Raw genomic sequence first — 16141 nt, 5'->3', positions numbered from 1 at the left:
CTTTGCAATGTGAGATTATTAACAAAGATCCTTTTATTCCTGATTCAGCTCTTCAGTCCAAAAAATGAGAAATAGAATGCTTTGTGCTAAAATGCCAGTCTTAATAAATATTCTTCATTGTATCATTTTTTTTTCTGCCTGAGGCAAGAATGGTAACAGTGGCAATAGTAAGTGTCGGGGCAAAAAGAGTCAGACTTTTGATTTCATCAGCATACATGCATAAATCGACTTGGCCTACAAACAGCTTCTCGAGACCTGGTGTTAATATCAAGCAGCAAAGGTAAAAAGACCTCCGCTCATTTTATTAAAGGCTGTTCACATCTGCACTTTGTGACCAACGATATCTGTAAGCCGTAACACTCACCCACGGGTGTGATAACATTCCTTGACCTGACCCAATGGAAGATCACGGGAAGAGCAGCACAGGAAACACTCATTGTAGGTACACCAGTTATGCAAAAATCCTCTTAGCCTGGCAGAAACGCACCACATTCCAAAACAAACTACATCGAAGACATATTGTCCTAAAAATGGCAACATTAAGTAAACAATATATAAATAAATAATAGTGCGGAATATTTCAACTGAAAGTGATTTGGTGCAAAAAAAGAAGTTTAACTATCGGAAGAAAAAACATTTTCAACTAGTGTCGGTAGTACGGTATGCTCATGTGTTACGATCATTTCAAGACTAACAATTTATTTATAATTGTTTTGGAAACAGCGCTTACATTTTCCTTGTCTGTAACACCTGCACCTACAAAATACAAATGACCCCCTCTCACTTAACATGAATAAGTAATGTGTTTCCAGCACCACTACTGTTGGTTTAGACATGATCTGACCCTATTGTCTGCGCAGTGCAAACAAAACCACACCTCACAATTGGTTACAGTCTCTTATGCACTATTCCTAATGTTAAAATTTGTCATCTTGTCAGGTAACAGTCCCAAAATTACTGTTTATGAATCCATTTAATTTTCTTCTGCGCTTATTTGCAATAAAGTAAATAACTTGAAGTGTTTGCTTGTTGACAACCACTACGTATCCCAATTTTTTTCAGGCATTCCAAAAGGAAAAACATGAAATCGTATTTAGAGAATCGAATTATTCTACCAATAAATTATGGTTTCAGAGGTACCCATAATTTAGTCTGGGTCTTAAAAAAAAAAAGCATGACGTTGTTGCTTGGTGCTTATTTTTACTCCAATCCACTGACCTTACTTCATGAATTTAAAGACTTAGTGCAGGTCACAGGTATACGTGGTCACACAGGACAGCATGGCTGGTGGCGCAACAACATGCCCTTCTGCCCCTCGAAAAATATTATGCAAATGAATTGGCATTTGCCATGGTATGTTATGTCTGTAAAATTTAGATTTGCAAACAGCAGAACCACTTAACTACAAATACACAAGGAGACTGTAGTGCTGTTTATATCACATTATAGCTTACACCAAACACATAGTAAAACCAGCACCAACTTTTCTGCCATCTAATTAATTGCTGGAACCATGTTGACAAATGAAGTCTGCGGACGCCACTTTTTTTTAAAGTGACTTTACCTGCGATGCGGATTACTGCCCTTTCAGCTGGATCGAGGACCTCCCCTGAGGTTGACTTGGAGCGTTTGGCCCATTGATGTTTGGACAGGTTCCAGGGGAGTGTGTCACCTGGACAGGGGACACTGCTCCCTTCTCGATCGCTCTCCTCCAGCAGGATACGATCCTTGATTCTTTCTTTTGAGGTTGCCATTACCAACGCACAGGAATGATCAAAGTGGAAAGTTGACACTGCTGCACGAAGCACAGACGGGAAACAGACACGTCACATGTATACACCACATATACAAAGTTGTTGAGCAGGCTCAAATGATCTTGGGCTGATATGACAAGCGTAAAGGCTCTTAATGACTTTGAAAGAGGAGATCTTTGGGAGGACGCAGCAAGAACAAAGTCTGCTTTACCTGGTTAATGTTTCAGAAGGAGTGAACAGAACGCCACACGACAAAGGGAGAAATGACAGATTATACTAAGTAGTCAACAACCAGTTTTGGTGCCCAGGCATTACATTACAATAATCTTTTATAGATTATAGATTATTAAAATTACAATTACATTTAGGCAGTAACAAAGTAATATAACAGGGTGCTCATTATATTTTTGCCTATAATTACAGTTAGTGGGTCTGGTTATGTGTTACAATTTCAAGGCCACGATACATAAATGATCACTACATTTAAAGAGTAAAGCAGCCCATTACATTATTCACAATGTAACATCATTCATTTTCCTAAAATAATCACCACGACCGAAACTTCTTACTTTACCGTAGAAGTTGAGTGCAATGCCCAGATCATGGGTGGGGTGATAATTCGGTATCAACAGAAAATGCCTTCGATAAAATATTCGATATAGAAAAAACAGAATGCAAACACTTGAGCTTTGAGGACATTGATATTACTTATTTTTCACCATGAAAAAAAATGTAATCATTTCATTAGTAAAAATGTCATTTCTGTGGGAATGCATTAAATATTGCAATAATATCAATATCGGGATATTCAAACATCTTATTGCATGTTTTTCCATTATCATAAAAATAAATGAGTTTGATTTAGCTGATGTATGCTCATGTAGTGGTTTCTGATTGTAATATGTGTGTCTCAATCTTTTCTGTATAAAACATTAAATGCAGCAAATACATTCTCTTACCAACATTATGATTTCACAATCTAACGGGACGATGCAAGAGTTGTGCATTTAAAAAAAAAAAAAAAAAAAAAACACTGATAAATATGCTCCGCTCAAGATGACACTATCAGGGAGGTAGCCTATAAATGTAAACAACTATACATTGCCGTTAATGTAGTTTGCAATGGCGTACAGTGTACACCACTGTAAAATAAACTGGCACTGCAGTATACTGTTTATGTTTTGCTGGGGGTTTTTCTGTGTTGACAAAATATTCAAAACAGCTGTCAGAATGACAACACTCTTGAATTGACCCTCAGAATGTGCCGTCATCTGGTGACTTTAATAGAGACATAAGATAAACCTACGGTACATTTAATTTCAAATGGCAAATAACGTTTTTGTTTTTTCTTTACATCTATTACAATAGTGCACCTGCAGCGTCCTGATCGCAGGAACAATGCGCTCTTTTCCTCTCTGAGGGAATGTCATCACTTACCTTGCGACTTTTGCTGCTGGCTCAGCAATGTTTGCAAAAGAACCATATGGATGCATTTGCTTCAAAATATTCCGCAGGTTCTGGGCGACACGTCGCAAAAACCGCATGAACTCAAAAGTGTGCGTTGCATTCAGCAATGACTTCCAGCAACAGTGAACCAGCCACTCCTTCATACGGTGGCATATGGTAAAACACTGGATAGACAAAATGAGGCTGATCATTGTCCTTCCGCATCACACAGTATCTATCCTACGACAGCAAGAAACATTCCAAGCTTCGTTGTCGTCCATGCTTCTGGTTGTAATTGGAACCGAGCTGCAACCTTCTCCTTCTCGTTTTCTTCACTGCAGAAGTGAAACGAGAGCAGTCTCGTGGGACACGGGAAGCCATGGACTGATATGCGCATGTGATCTATGTTGTGCGTGCGTGCGTGCGTGCACGTGTGGATGCTGCGAAGAGCTGATGGATGATTCGATGTTCGACAGGTTTGACCTATTTGTCATTTTTGAATATTTTTACCCGTTCTGACACTTGAAAGCTATAAAATTGGTATTGCTTAAAAAAAAAAATCCACCAAATTTCAGGGTCATTCTTTAACCCTGAAATTTGGTGGGTTTTGCCAAAAGTGTGTTCGTGTTCTCAGGTCACAGCAATTAAAAAGTCAAGCTTAATTTATGTGCCAAAGAGGTCTAAAGGTCACAGCAGTTAAAAAGTCAAGCACAACTTATGTGCCAGAGGTCTAAATCCAAACAGGGGGGGAAATAACAAAATTAAAAGATGCGCCGGCCAAAAGTTTGGCAATATTTCAGATTTTTCAATAATACCAATGGAACTAAGATGGAGAAGGACTTTACTCTCCAACTCTCTGAACCTAGTTGAGTGTAATGTGACATTAGCTTTGAGGTTTGAGGTGAAGGTTCTACAGAAAATGAGTTTACACACCATGCCCTGTGGTTAGAATTAATGTAAATTAATATCATTTTGATCAGATCATGGTCAATAACATACACAAAGTGAACTGTGATTCAAACTGAATCAGGCCCTTGATAATTTAATCAAATATTTTTTGAAAATCTATCTATCTATCTATCTATCTATCTATCTATCTATCTATCTATCTATCTATCTATCTATCTATCTATCTATCTATCTATCTATCTATCTATCTATCTATCTATCTATCTATCTATCTATCTATCTATCTACCCTTGTGCGCTTTTTACTCATTTCCTGTGTATCTCTGGGGTTTTGACCCTGCTTTTTATACTCCAATTACAAAAAAAAAAGTATTTATAATGTGGCCACAGACTGAGATACACTGTGCCGAACCTGCACTTCTGAAGACAGCAATTGCAAAAGCTGAAAACAATTACTTGACCAACACTCCCCTCTAGTGGAAAAATGTCGTCGTCACGCAAAAGAGTTTACAAACAGTTTAAGAGCAAGTATTTGATTCAGAAGGTAACGCACATTAAGCTCCCGTGTAAAGGCAAGAAATACATTTTTATGGTGTTAGAAAGCATCAATCATAGAATCATAGGTAGCATTGCAATAAAGTAATGATGCAACTCTGGAAGGCCATTGGCCGGCTATTATATTCAATCTATAGGATACACATTGGCATTACATTAATAATAAATAGAAAAAGTGAAAGCTTTTTGGAACTGAATGCATCATGGAAGACATCGGAAGTGTCACATGTATGATGTGAGACTTTATCGAGTGGTTATTATCAATTATAAGTGGCTCAATCATTTGATTATTGCAAACCACCAATCCACAGACGCACAGGCATGCGGCCTTTTCAAGATGCACACCCACACACGAAATCAAATCCATGAAAAACCCAATGCAGTTTACCCATAGGAGTCGCCTCTCACCATAAACCGCATTTATGCAGCCTACCTCTCTATTAATGGTGCAGACACAGTACACCGCATGCCAGTTTACCTCGTTCCATGAACCGCAGGCCGCAGCAGTAGACGAAGAAACAGATGTGTACCAGCTGCTTGGATGCAAGCCCTGCACTGCTACTGTATTGCACCACTCACACATGCTTAAACACAATCGCATGCACGTTGTTTAACTTGAATATGTGTGTAATCTTTAAAACATGTAGTAGGAAGAACAGATGCTGTATGAAAGACAGTAAGGTTAGATCTTGGGCTGACCAATTTTTTAAAATAATCAAATTGCAAAATATATGGGTATTTTAAGATCCTGTTTTCAACAACCATAAACAATAAATTCATCTGTATTGTAATAATCATCCATCCGTCCGTCCTTCCGTCTGTCTGTCCTTTCGTCCGTGCAAATAAAAACATTATTTTTAAAAACGTCTGTATTTGAAACACTTTGAACATGACTGGTCAATTCCATTACAACATTAAACGGGATACAGTATACATTTGTTTGTATTGTATATCCTTACTTGTATTCTCTTTTCTGATTTCCACCTCCTCCTGTGTCACTGCTGTTTAAGAGATGAAATCATAGTTTCAATAGGCTGCCCAGATTAAAATAAGGTAAATAATGGAAAAACCCTATGAGACAAAGACTACTTATCAAATGTACAATATAACAAAGAGATTTGCTTCAAGGAATATATGGATGCTCTGTGGAGCATAGCGGGAAACTAAGCAATCAAGTATCAATTTAAAAATCTATCACTCAAGACACAAAGTAAAATTCACACAAGCACACACAGCACTGTGCAAAATACTAACTTCATTATATTTGTTGTTTAGTAATTCGACAGACAATTACAATGATGCACAGTGGACCGGAGTCCTCCTGTGAAGCATGACTGGCAAAATCAGGGAGCGCCATCGCAGATAGCAGGCTACGTTCTGATTTATGAAGGATGCCTAATGGTGGTGTAATTATGATACTGAAAGGGAAATATATTCCATTGATGCCCTATTAACTCAACAAAAATTAACACATTCTTGTCATCATAGCTTCACCATGCTGTTTTGGACCACTCAGTCAACGATCAGTGAATGTATTTCCTGCCTCCACAAGAGAGTGCTGCTGTTGCATTTTACAATTGAGCAAGCTTCTGTACCAAAAGGGTGGAAGAAAAAGCAACTTCACATCCTTATCATCATATCTCCAGAATGCGGTGATGGTTCAGTAACAGTGAGTGCAGATATACCTCATATTGTTCCAATTACCATTGATGTGAGCCATGCTTCAGGGAAATGCTTAAAATACTTAGGTTTGATCTTGTGGGCTCTTGTGAAACAGAAAATGAATGGGTGATTAACAATAATGATGATAATCATGGTGACATAATTTTTTTTTTTTTTTTATAACCACAGGTTGTTTCACCACGTGAGACGAAATCATGGCCTTGAAAGGAAAAGTCAGTGGTGATGATTAATTCTGCATGTGGATCATATTGGATGAGACATGTGTCAGTCTATTTATGTGCTGCTGTTGTCAATTTGAATCGATGCTGGAAATCTACATATGTACAGTATGTATGCGGAGTATTTGGACTCTTTGAAGTGTAGTGTGTGAAACGACGTAATTAAAGTCGGCGCTACAGCAAAGGTGGTAATTGAGATCATAAACACTCGCTGTTTCATTTAACCCCTCTAATCAGGAATTTAAGATTATTCAGAGCAGTGATTCATCACAAAATAGCTGCCTCAAATGTTGTTCTTACACTGCCACTAAGTTATGATGGTAGCAATAGAGAGGAGATTGTCTAGGCTGACAATACAGTTTTTAGGGAACAAGCACTTTGTATTGAATCATCTATGAACCGTTTCATGGCACTCTGCAAGTCTACGGCGATGATTTGACATAAGCAAACAAATGTGTGTTGATTCCGGGGCTTTTTCCACTGTTTGTTAGTTTAAATGTCAACAACGCGACAACTCGCACGCCGAGCTGTGCAAACTATGGGGACTGAAGATCGTTAAGAAACAGGAAACACAACAGATACGATTCCGGCTGAGAGCCGCCGTCCGAGATATCAATACATAAGGCCTTGACTGTGTTGAAGAAGTCCCGCGATGGTCTCTTTGTAAAAGGCCCAATTATAAAATGACACATGTGGCATGTATCATAGATGCATGTCTGATGGTTGTAACATACGTATGGGAATATTTATCCAGCTAATGAGCAGTAAATCAAAATGTTAAGCAGCCAGTCATTAGAGCCCATCACAGCAGTGTATTACTGCCTCTGTCGTAACTTTGTTGTTGGCCTCTCGTGTCATCATTGCATCAAACCAAGGGAGTTTGCCAGCTTGGGCAACTCCCCAGCGAGGTTAGCGATAGCTTGGATGATTCCGAGAAAACAAGGATGTACTTACCGGTCCAAAAAGTGCAAAAACCCACCCTGGGTTCTTCTGCTGCCAAGGGTACCTTAATACAGAAATGTATCTAAAAATTATTGTGTACTAAAAATGTTAATAGTTTTGAGTTGTTATGAAATGTATAAAAATATTCCAAATGTATTTCTTATCAATTGTATTCTAAAGATTATGTTTACAGTATTTTTTAATTCATACAAACAAAACAAATTAGAAGTTGTTTCTCTGTCAGCTATTTTTTCACTGTTTTGTGTTTTAAGATTTTGCCTTTCAGTACTGTTATTGTGGCATTTCCTGCTGGTATAGTATCAAAGTACAAATTTTGGTAATATGCCTTATTTGGTATTACTGAACCCTTCGTCATATACTTATGGCATCATTAATGGGATATCTTGCAACTAACAGTTTCTCATTCAATTTAATTTCATTCATTGTGATCATTCTTGTGTCTTGTTTATGTGTCTCATCTTAAATATAGGGACTGTTTTTGTTTAATTTCTCAGTACTCAACTTCTTTAGTCCCCACCTACTTATTTTTATTATTTGGCTTCACATTCCAAAACTCTCAGAACTAAAAACAACAATATTAAATTTTATCCCAAACAGTTTGGTGTGTGGTGTTGCTGTGATTACAGCGCTGTGAAAAGGATGTAAATCATTTTAATGTTCATCATATGTTCTTTATTGAACCATTAGCAATGTCTTTAATAAGTTACCCATTCCTTTTCCTTAAAAGTCAAAGGGTACAAAGCTTGACAGTAAAGATGAATTCCAAATAACGGGTTGCCATTTTACGTAGGCTATACAAGCTTATGTCTTCTTGGAAATATATGCATTATTGAAGAAAAAGAACACACAGCTTGCATAATGGGTACATCTTACCCATCACAGTTGCAGACACAGCAAACACACAGTGGAGTGGCGGACACTCCACTGTGTGTTTGCTGCCGAGCTCCAGATTATTTTTTTTTCTCTTAATGCTTAAGAATCAGTGTCTTGCTCAAGAGCACCATAGCAGTGTGTCCGGTGGATGTTGCTACAACGGGCTGGCATGTTCTTTATTATGTCCACATTCTTCTACTGGTTGGCGGCTTGAACCCGAACTCTCACTGTGACATGCATCGATCTTAAGCTCTTGGCCAAGGCTGTCCGTTTAATGTTCTCTCCAAATTCTAACCACCATGAACATAACTACATATGATAACCTCCAAGTACATAGGAATTTTACTATTTTGACAACATTTGGTTGAAATTTGGAGACTGTATTATCTTCAACTTTTGAGAATACAGTCGTCCAAATGGAAAATTTAAAGAGTGGACTGTTCACATGAATGTTCTTTCGAACATTGTCATTAGAATTTAATGGACCCTCAACTGCAAATCCGAAAACTCGGTTCTTTGGAATGAATGAGAAAGAGGAAAATAACGATACTATTTGTTCACCAGGCACCATACATAGTTCCTATGCTAAGATTTAAGATTGACATATTTTGTTTCCTGACTTTAAAAATAAATCCCAGTTCAGTTTCTTCTGTATAAGTCTCTATAAAGATATAAGGTTTAGATTTTTATCAGCGAGGAAAGCAAAACACACTTTGATTCAAACATCAATGCTGAGTTGTTTAGGTCAAGTGTGAAGTTGTAGATGTATGCTTTAAACATGCCACCATCAGCCCAGTCTACAGTAGATTGTCAGACGTCACAAAGCCTAAAATATTTAAGTGGCTAAACCCTGCATACGCTTTCACTGCTTTGACAGTTGGTGACTGAAAGTGTTGGAGTAAATATTTAGCCTACACCCTGGCTGCTGAGATTAAGATCTGTTTAACATTCTTTTCTGACCCATTCAAAAGCAATTTCTCCCTTCAGTGATTCCAGTTCAGCCCCACTTTAAAATCGTTTGACTTAGCCATTTCCACAGTACAGCAGAAGGAGCATTAATTTATTAGAATTCTTTGATGAAGAGGCCTGGAGGAAGCTCACCCTGTCAGTGTTCCCATTTGCCATTCCAATTCCAAATGCAGTATGACATGTTTGACAAAGTGAACGAAGGGAATAACACCGGTTGTCAGGTAGAAAAGAGCCAGGCTAAAAGGCCACAGCAATCAGGAACATTTGGTCCGGCGTTAGGCATGACTTCAATAAACTACCTCCAGTCCCACTTTTAAAAGCATTAGTCTTGGGTAAATTAAAAAGTAGAGTGCAATTAAAAGAAATCACTGTGTAAATGTTAGCATGTGGAAGTTGTTCTTTTTCCTTTCCCCCTTTTTTCCCTCCTCCATGCCGAACAAAGAATGCCCCAGAGGCAGAGTGGCGCAGCTGCCGAATATTACGGCATCCATGTGTTTTAAATAAGACCCCATTATAATCCAAATCATAAAAAAGGCAGTGGCTTCCTTAAACGGATCCTTCAAAAAACATTTAAATTCAACTTAACCAATATTGGACTAAAGCGTTTGTGATTCATGGTTAAATAATAAATTAAAGACCCTAAATTAAAGACTAGAATCTTTGCAAATTTATGTTTTTAAGCATTTGTTGTAAAACAGACTTAAATGTTACAATTTCTCAGAACACATTTGTTGACTTTTGACAACATTACAAAATTTGGGAAATACTGCTGCTGCGTAAAATGACACGTGCTTCCAAAAGATATTGATTGATCATTTGCAGGGTGCTTTGCGGGAAGGTAAGGTGCCCCGTCCAAGCAGCTTAACCTTAAAACAGTATTTGTTTTAGTCACATCACGATGATATGAGATTGAAGTGTAAGCCAATAGTTCAGTGGCCTTGTAGATAAGCTCTGGGCTCAATAAATGAGCATATTGGCTGGATGGGTTGTGAAGTATTTTCCCACAGTTCTTCTCTTCCAAATGTGGTTACCAGATTAACTCTTAACAGCTAGTCCCAAGGGAAGAAACATGACATTTAACATGAAATGATCTGTCATGCAAAATTCAAACAAACATGAGGGAATAAACAGCTGATTTACAGCACTCGCAAACAACCTGTAGTTTTCAAAGAAGCTCTCAAGTGCACTTCGAGTTAAGTCATTTTCAAAGAAACCAGAAGACCAAATTGCAGATTCATTTTGTGGGACGTACTGATCCGCCGCAGTCTACACTCAACCCTTTAGTTAAAAGTCACTGAGGGTGTCGCCTCACACCAGGACAGATGAGTTTCCATGGGAGGAATGAGGATGTCTGGCCAAATCCACTTTTCCACCTTATTAAAATGGATATTTCCAAGTTGTCAGAGGGTGAAGTCTGGGTTTTGCAGACTCTCGCTGACAGTAGGCTTCCTTTCGCCACTGGTTCTGTATCTCCTGTGGCTCTCTCTCTTCCACTGTGCGGTATAGCGGGTTCCCTATTGGTCCCAAGCCAGTAGAGTTCTGGCAAAATGTACAGTTTTCGCTTAGCAGCAAACACTAATTTACTCTGACTCCACACTCTTTTGAGTCGGCAGGGCAATTCCCAAATTCCATTTGACAAAATATATAATTTGTCCCCCCATCGTGTAAATGCTTGTTCATGGTAAAAAAACTGGGTGTAAAATTGCCTGGCGAGATCAACAGTGATCTTGTGTGCATCACTCTAACCACCAGTCTGGAATAAAGAGTGGGCATTGGGAATTTCAGTCGACCAAAGCTCAGCTTCAATTTAGTTTCCAAAGATATTTGATTAAATAATATTACATTATACCTGTGGTATGGGCACCACAGCAGTATATGTGTAACCAATATAGACACAGATGATTCTAGGTAAGTAGTTAATTGATGATTTTTATTATTAATTATTAATTATTAATTATTATTATTATTATTATTATTATTATACAAAATATAACACTTATTTTTCATTAATTTAAACAAATGGCACAATACTTAGTATGTGAGGCAAAACAAGACAAGTACCCTAAAATCATTCATAGAATTTTGGCCCCAGATATTTATTCAGCAAGTATTCTGGACACAAACAACATTGGAAATTGGGTCGCAGCAGTTGCTGATGTGTTTGGCTTGGCTCACACAGTTAAGCTTTTGCTAATGCAGAAGGATGCTCAGCCCATTCTGCCTCTCAGCTAGGCAAAGCACCAGGAGACAGAGGCCAAGGTGCAACGGAGACCCTAGGAACTGCCAGTGACTAAGAAACCTGCAAAGGCACACCTGCAAGGGCTCTAGGGGGTCATGCCTCAAGAAATGCCAGGAACCCCCACCACCACACAATCAACACTGCATGCATTAAGTCTAAGAGTGTAGATATCTCTCATAGGGGGGCCATAGCAGATTACTGGATGACAGAGTCTCCTCAACAAACACCATCACCAGTAACGTACTGCATAAACAAGTGTTTATGTGTGCCCGCCTAAACATGTGTGTATGAATTGGTGAGACAAACAAAGTTCTCATGTGGCGATTCCGTCCTTTTTGTGATACGAAAGGGGGATTTGATTGTTGAATTTCAATAAAAACACATACATACATTCCCATCTTGGTATAATTTGAATAATACACCATCATAAAATCTTTAGAAAATATTGTCATAATAATGGTTATAAATTCATCAATTTTCATCAGTGAGTCCGCATAAGTTATCCAGTCTATTATTGGTCCAATAACCATAGATTATCTGTCATGCATTTATGAAGGGAAATGCACCTCAATTGTAATGTCTATCCATCCGGCTTCTATCACACATATCCTTATAAGGATTGGAGGTGTACAAAAAGCCTATCGCAAATGACTGAGGCGAGAGGCAGGCTACACCCTGAACTGGTTGAAAGCCAAGTGAAGGTCACATCTTGAGAAACAAACAGTCACTCTGTTATTTATATCTTTTAAAAATAATCGACTTTTTTTTTCTTTAAATAAGTCAGAATCTAGAGTAGCTGAAGAAACTCCACCAAGCGTGAAGAGAACATAGAAAATGTCCTGAATCAAAGGCCCAACCTACATATGTAGGAACTGATGTGCTAGTAAGTGCATGTCCACCATACCAACTTTCTGGTAATGTATATATAATGATAAAACACAACATCTTTTGACTACTGCACTCATGGGAGCTAGCCAGTCGAGAGGCAGTTAATACTGGATTCACATTTGTGCCATAGGCAACAGAGAAACCTGAAAAATCCCCTCTCTTGTTCCAATCACCAGTTGACGAGGGAGACATAGTCTATTCCAGAAGCAGGTAAATTCTGTCAGACATGATGAAAGAGTGTCCTTGGTTGAAAACTATATATACGCAGTTCTTGCTATTTTTGACAGGATTATCTCAACAGAGCCAAAGAAACAGAACACAATCGACAAACACCACATACTCTCGAGACGATGAAGACCTTCAATTTGTCTGTTGCAGTGATCATCATGCTTGCTTTCCTTCTGATTCAGGAGGGTTGCACCTTCTCTACTGATAATGGGGTAACCATATCATATACAGGCTATACATTTCTTTTTTAATCTGACATTGTTTCATCCTGGAAATATAATTCATAGGATCCTGACCAGCATACAGTGGACGCAAGCGCAGGAAGGGCTGTTGATATACTGGAAGACCAATGGAAGGTAGTATGAACATTCAATTCATCGATACTTTTTAAATCAAAAACAGTTCTCAAGATTTGTGTTGTTCAAACAGGTGCCAGACAGCAACAGGGCGAAACGCCACAATGGACCTTGCCGCTTTTGCTGTAATTGCTGTGGTCGTATGAATTTCTGTGGCCTCTGCTGCGAATGGAGATTCTAGGAATCATCTGTATTGTTACAGCAACCAGCATTTGGTGGAGTTGTGCATGCTGATAAGCTCAGTGATGTGACCCTTAGGACAAAGAAATGTGTCTTTCCTCAATAAAAGACAATTTAAACAGTTAATGTGTTGTTTGAGCGGATAATTTAATGCACTAATAACATACATTCATTTCTTGAACATCTCATTAGGAAAATCTCAGATGTGGCTGGAAGAACAGACATCTGTCAGCTCAATAACATTTTATAATGTTAATTGATTGGAACAAGATGTCCATTTCAACTGTATTCATAAATCACTTTAAAACATTCATGACTACATACCAACTGCTGCACATGAATTAAAAATCAGACATATGAGAATGACAGTTGAAGCAATAAATCAATAACATAAAGACAGCAAAAAAAAAAAAAAAAGAGAACACTAAAACAATGCCGTAAATACATGCCATGAGCCATTCTGAGTCAAGAGCAAGAGAATAAAATATGTGTTGTTGGACAAGTTTTAAAACTGGACAGTCAAATATTTTGTGCTAGGTCATTCCAAAGAGAGGCACTGGACACTTGATGCCTCCATTAGCACAGACAAAAAAAATAAAAATAAACTTAAGCTAGTTGAAGTGAGCTTCAGACCAATTTGGTTTACATAACCCTAACCCATCCCCTTTCACCCTCGAACCCAAGTGACCTCACATCCATCCATAGAGCAGGTGTTGCACCAGACACTTATGAAGCAAGGATTCTGGTCCTGACGACTCGAGTACTAAAAATTGGGTCACAGTGGTTGCTGATGTTCTGGCATCAGAACAGACAGTCAACTTTTCTGCCAATGCAGAAAGGAGCTCAGCCCGTTCTGCCTCCAAGCTAGGCAAAGCCCCAGGGCACTAAAACCAAGGTGCTACTGAAACCCCAATACAGAGGAACTGCCAGAGACCATAAAAAAAACACCCCATCTGACGCAGCCAAGCACTCAGGCACATGCTGCGTGCGTAGGCTCCAGGAACTGCAATGCACATATAGACAAACAATTATTCACATCCTTGGACAACTGACATACCAAACCCAATAGGCATTTTGGGTGGGTGGGGGTGGAGGTGGGGGGTGGGGGGATAAAGGCAGAAATGAGACTACCTGGACAAAATCTAACAAGTGAGTGGATTGCCAACATACAAATGCTAGACAAGAGACCTGGAGCCCAGAATCTAAGACCCAGCATAAGCGCTTTGAGGTTGATATGCTAAGCGCTGGTCCACCATGCCACCTTAATGTAATATAGTATGATGTTAAAGTGCCACACATATGCAGCACTCTTTGATCACATGACACTCATGGGACCTAGCCAATTGGGTAAGCAGGTAAAACTGGATTCACATTTGTGCAACACAGCAACCTGAAAAATTCCCTCTCTTGTTCCAGTCACAAAGTCCACTCCACTGGTAAATATTACCAGCTATGATGAAAAAAGTGACATTGGTAAGTATAAATAAAGCAGTCTTTTGTACTTTTGACAGAGTTACTCTACAAACTGAAGAGACTGAACACAAACAACAAACTCCACATCTAAGGACAAAAATGAAGGTCTTCAGTGTGATCATCATGCTTGCTTTCCTTTTTACTCAGGAGGGTTGTACCTTCTCTACTAATAATGGGGTAAGAATATCAAATAAATACATTTCTTTTTTCTTTGTTATTCTTCTTTCTTTGTTAGATGCAACTCTTTTTCCAAGGCATCCTTTCACATTGTAAATTCAAATCACAGGATGCCAACCAGTATTTGATGAACGCAAGAGCTGAAGCAGCTGCCGATATCCACGCGGACCAATGGAAGGTATAATGCAGTATTTTGAATCAGCATGCAGAATGTGTGATAATTCAAAACAGTGCAAAAAAGGTGGTATGCTTAGGTTGTGCATAAAAGGGTTAAAAATGGTTTGTTCCAAACAGCAGTGAGGTGGAAATGCAAAAGTCCATTGTAAAAACAGAGCGAGCCTGCCAAATGATTAGGAAACACTAAATATAGATGCCAATATTCGTTGCACGCACTACACAAGATCAACTCCAGAGAACTGAGCCAGTGAACATTTGAGACATTAAAATGTGGTGCTTACTTCACATTTACAAACATGCAAGCTCAAAAAAGAATGAATCATTCAGTTAGCCGTTTTGATGATCATTTTTAACAAATCTGCATTTTACAAACAGGAAGAGGATGTGGTAAGAGCGAGAGATGACGTTTTGGAAAAATTTGAGATGCAATCAGATGAACCAAAGGTAGGTCAACATACAGGTGAAAGATGAAATGAGTGATGTTGAACCACCATGCTCATTTTAGTTGTTTTGCACACAGATGGATTATGGTGCCAGACCTGTCCGCAATGCGAGAGATTGCCGCTGGTGCTGTAACTGCTGTGGTAAAGAGTCTACATGGTGTGGTGTCTGCTGTAACTTCTGATTCCTGGAATCTTCTGTCATCAACCTGTGTGCATCCTTCGTTACACTGATATTAACATTTCTGAAATACATGGTCATACTACATAAAATCAAATCTGACTGACATAGTAGTTTTTTTCAAGTGATTAGTGCACAAAAGAAGCTTTCACAATGCCCAGTGTGCTATAATAGCCCTGCTTTAGGTCTTACTATACAAAATAAAATATTCATTGGTCTAATTACAAATGGATGGGGGTTTTTGTGTATTGCAAGTGCTGCTGAAGTTCCTTGTGTTTGTCCATATTTCTCCCTAGTGTTGCACCTCATGTAAAATGGACGAGGTCACAAACACAACCTTAACACGTGGCCACTATTTGTACAGAGAAACAATATCATACAGGGTTTGGAGGAGATAATCAAAACATGAGGCTACTGGCGGGCCTGGATGTTG

The 16141-nt window shown here is 38.7% G+C and overlaps 1 protein-coding gene across 1 annotated transcript; it reads left to right on the top strand.

The window, feature by feature from the left end:
* Positions 1 to 12778: 12778 nt before the first annotated feature.
* Positions 12779 to 15936, top strand: LOC125975224 (uncharacterized). The gene is made up of 7 exons (XM_049730499.1): positions 12779 to 12936; positions 13012 to 13080; positions 13154 to 13257; positions 14772 to 14910; positions 15020 to 15088; positions 15463 to 15531; positions 15608 to 15936. The coding sequence occupies exons 1-7, from the start codon at positions 12847 to 12849 to the stop codon at positions 15710 to 15712; spliced, it is 645 nt and encodes a 214-aa protein (XP_049586456.1). The 5' UTR covers positions 12779 to 12846; the 3' UTR covers positions 15713 to 15936.
* The last annotated feature ends 205 nt before the right edge of the window (positions 15937 to 16141 follow it).

This window comes from Syngnathus scovelli, chromosome 9 (assembly GCF_024217435.2).
Source record: "Syngnathus scovelli strain Florida chromosome 9, RoL_Ssco_1.2, whole genome shotgun sequence".
NCBI lineage: Eukaryota > Metazoa > Chordata > Actinopteri > Syngnathiformes > Syngnathidae > Syngnathus > Syngnathus scovelli.
This window is presented reverse-complemented; position numbering and strand designations above follow the sequence as displayed.

What these genes read in the sequence shown, in the direction of transcription:
- LOC125975224 (XM_049730499.1), top strand. Translation starts at nt 12,847, where the DNA reads ATGAAGACCTTCAATTTGTCTGTTGCAGTGATCATCATGCTTGCTTTC. An exon ending in CCTTCTCTACTGATAATGGG is followed by an intron (nt 12,937 to 13,011) that starts GTAACCATATCA and finishes TATAATTCATAG; the next exon opens with GATCCTGACCAGCATACAGT. An exon ending in TACTGGAAGACCAATGGAAG is followed by an intron (nt 13,081 to 13,153) that starts GTAGTATGAACA and finishes TTGTTCAAACAG; the next exon opens with GTGCCAGACAGCAACAGGGC.